The following is a 2,585-nucleotide window of genomic DNA, read 5'->3' on the forward strand; positions in this document are numbered from 1 at the left end:
CCCCATAGTGCCTGGGGTAGCGTGGCCCCTCCGGCGTCCAGCCCCGTCCTGGCCCAGGGCTCGCAGAGAATGCACCCCAGTCGTGACCAGGGAAGGGGGGGCAAGAGGAGGTGAGCTGGGTGCAGGCTCATGCCCACCCGCCCCCCGCCGGTGAGACCCCACTTATCAGGCAGGCTCACAAGGCAAACCCCAGCCCACAGTCCCAGCCACGTGGGGCAAGGCCCCCACCCCATCTGGCTCAGGTGTCCGCGAGCCCCACACGGGGTCTCTGGCCTCTCGGTGCCCCACCTGGTGCTGCCACAGCGTACGGGTCCCAACCAGAGGCCCCGCCCCCAGGGCCACACTCCCACACGTACCTGGGAGAACCGGCCGCAGCCCAAAGGGGCCTTTGGTTGGGGAGATGCCGCGGACAATGCAGTCGAACAGGAAGCTGATCTGCTCTCCCTCAGCTGACGACAAGAAGAAGACTCCGGCCCCTGCAGACGGAGGACAGACCCTGGTGTCCGCGTGGCCCAGCACCGGTAGGGCGGGACCGCTGCAGGATGGACCCCGGGGCCATCAGGATGCAGAACAAGGGGACCTTGAGCGAACCCATGAGACCGCACACAAGGGGGGGGTTGCAGAGAATGTCCCCTAGCACCCGGATAGGCCTCTGCCTGGCCCTGGTAAACCCCACTCCGTCCTTTAGGCCCACGCATCTCGTCCCAGAAGCCGGGACGCACGCCTGGCCATCCCGGGCCCGTATGCACCAGCTCAGCCCAGGCAATGGTGCTGCGTGCCAGGACGGTGCGGGGAGTGGGCGTCCCGCCCAGCTGGTCCTGGCTCTAACTCGTCGGCCTCCCCTGGCCAGGACGGGATCTGGGGGTGCCTCAGGAGGACGTGGCTGCAAGAGGAGGCCAGTGAGGGTGTCCTGGCTCTCCCAGGTGTCCAGGTTCATCGGAGGGGCAAGGGACAGGCCCGTCTAGAGCAGGGCTCACGTGCCAGGAAGGAGCTGGGGACCTCAATCTCGGGAGGTGCCCTCGGCCCAGGCTCCTGACCCGGGGCTGCTCTGATGCTGAGTGTCTGCGTGAGGTGGGCCTGCCCCACACGAGACGGCCGGCGCTGCTGTGGCCACGACACACCCCGCCCCTTTCACGGGCCCCCTCCTGGGTGTGTTTTCAGGTGAGAAACAGGCCCACGGTGGGAGGGTGGAGGCTGAGGTCTTGCCACGGGGGCCCCCAGCCAGCAGAGGGCAGGCCGCGTGAGTCAGCACAGCCCGGCTGCGCCCCAGGCCCAGCCACCCTCCTGCTGGGACGGAGCCCCGCCAGGGTGAATGAAATCCCTCACCACCTGCCCAGTGAATGGGGACACCAGGCCACGTGGGGCTGGACGCTCGGCTGGCGTCACCACACGAGAATGCCTCCGCGCCCTGCCCTCTGCCCGGCGCCCAAAGAAAGGCATGCTCGCTCCCGAAGGCCAGGTCCCAGGAGCGGACGGGGCGGGAAGGCGAATGCTTCCCAGTTAAGCCTCGGCCGCCGGCCACGGTCACAGCCGGTCTTCCCAGGATCCCAGGGGCTCGGGCCAGGCCCCCACACGGCGCAACGCCACCCCAGGGACTGGGGGGCCGCGGTACCCTCTGGCTGTTGGAGCTCCATCTGTTTAAGGTCCCCTGAAAGCAGGTGACAGGCCTGCTCAGAGATGAGTACGCTGAGGCCCAGAGGGGGCCAGGAGGAACTCAAGCCTGGCCGGCGGGCCACCTCGACACAACCGGCCACCGCAGAGCTTCCAGCCAGACGGATGGGCCTCAGAGCTGGGGCTTGCGGGCTGCGAGCTGGTGCCCGGGCCCGGGGCTGAAGGGCAGGCGAGGAGAAGGCCGACCCACAGCGTCCCCGCCCGGCCGCCGCCCCACCCCAACCAGGGGGCCGGCCTGCCAGCTCGCACAAAGGGCCGGGCCTCTAATCCCGAGCTTACAGTCAGCTGGCAGAGGCCGCAGCACAACCAGTCCCCCGACTATAAAAAACCACATTACGAAGGGAGGGGAGCCGACGGCATTCCACCGGGCGTCTGCTGAGCGTCACGCTCCCCAAGACGCATCCGTGAGGCCTGGGAAAGCGGCTGCCACCCACGCACGCCAGGGAGCTGACCGCAGAGGTTCCTTGGGGACGGCACATGGCTCCGAGGGCCGGGCTGCCCGAGCCTCGAGGCGAGGCCTCCGGGACACAGCTTGCTGACTGCCGGCAGGCCCTCTGCGGGCTGCCCTCCCCCACCCCAGGCTTTGGGGACCCCGGGAGCTCCCTAAGCATGGGCAACAGGAGGTGGCCACTCCCGTCCCTCAACACCCCTCGGCCACCTGTAATGTCACTTCACCTATCGAGACTCCACTCACCTGACATCACTGTCCCTGACCCCTGAGCCCTGATGGTTCACTCAGGGCCGCTTGGAAGGAGCACCCCCCCCCCCGGGTCACACCTGTGATCCTTCACCTGGCATGTGCCCTCATCTGCACGCTGTCCTGGCCGCCAGGCCCCACGTCCTACAGGCAGGGACCACTTCTGAACCATTGGGACCCCAGAGTCTCACCCAGGGCCACTGCCCACGGGACCCCA

At 68.4% G+C, this 2,585-nt stretch overlaps 1 protein-coding gene across 1 annotated transcript in view; it reads right to left on the reverse strand.

Moving 5' to 3' along the window:
* DOK7 (docking protein 7) overlaps window positions 1-2,585 on the reverse strand; it is a 29,137-nt gene that overhangs the window by 5,310 nt on the left and 21,242 nt on the right. The window contains exon 5 of the mRNA XM_040625383.1: window positions 357-476. Within this exon, the coding sequence (XP_040481317.1) occupies window positions 357-476 (120 nt within the window). The remainder of the gene's footprint in view (window positions 1-356; window positions 477-2,585) is intronic.

The sequence above is a fragment of the Ursus maritimus genome, unplaced genomic scaffold, assembly GCF_017311325.1.
Source record: "Ursus maritimus isolate PB19 unplaced genomic scaffold, ASM1731132v1 scaffold_8, whole genome shotgun sequence".
Taxonomy (NCBI): Eukaryota; Metazoa; Chordata; class Mammalia; order Carnivora; family Ursidae; genus Ursus; species Ursus maritimus.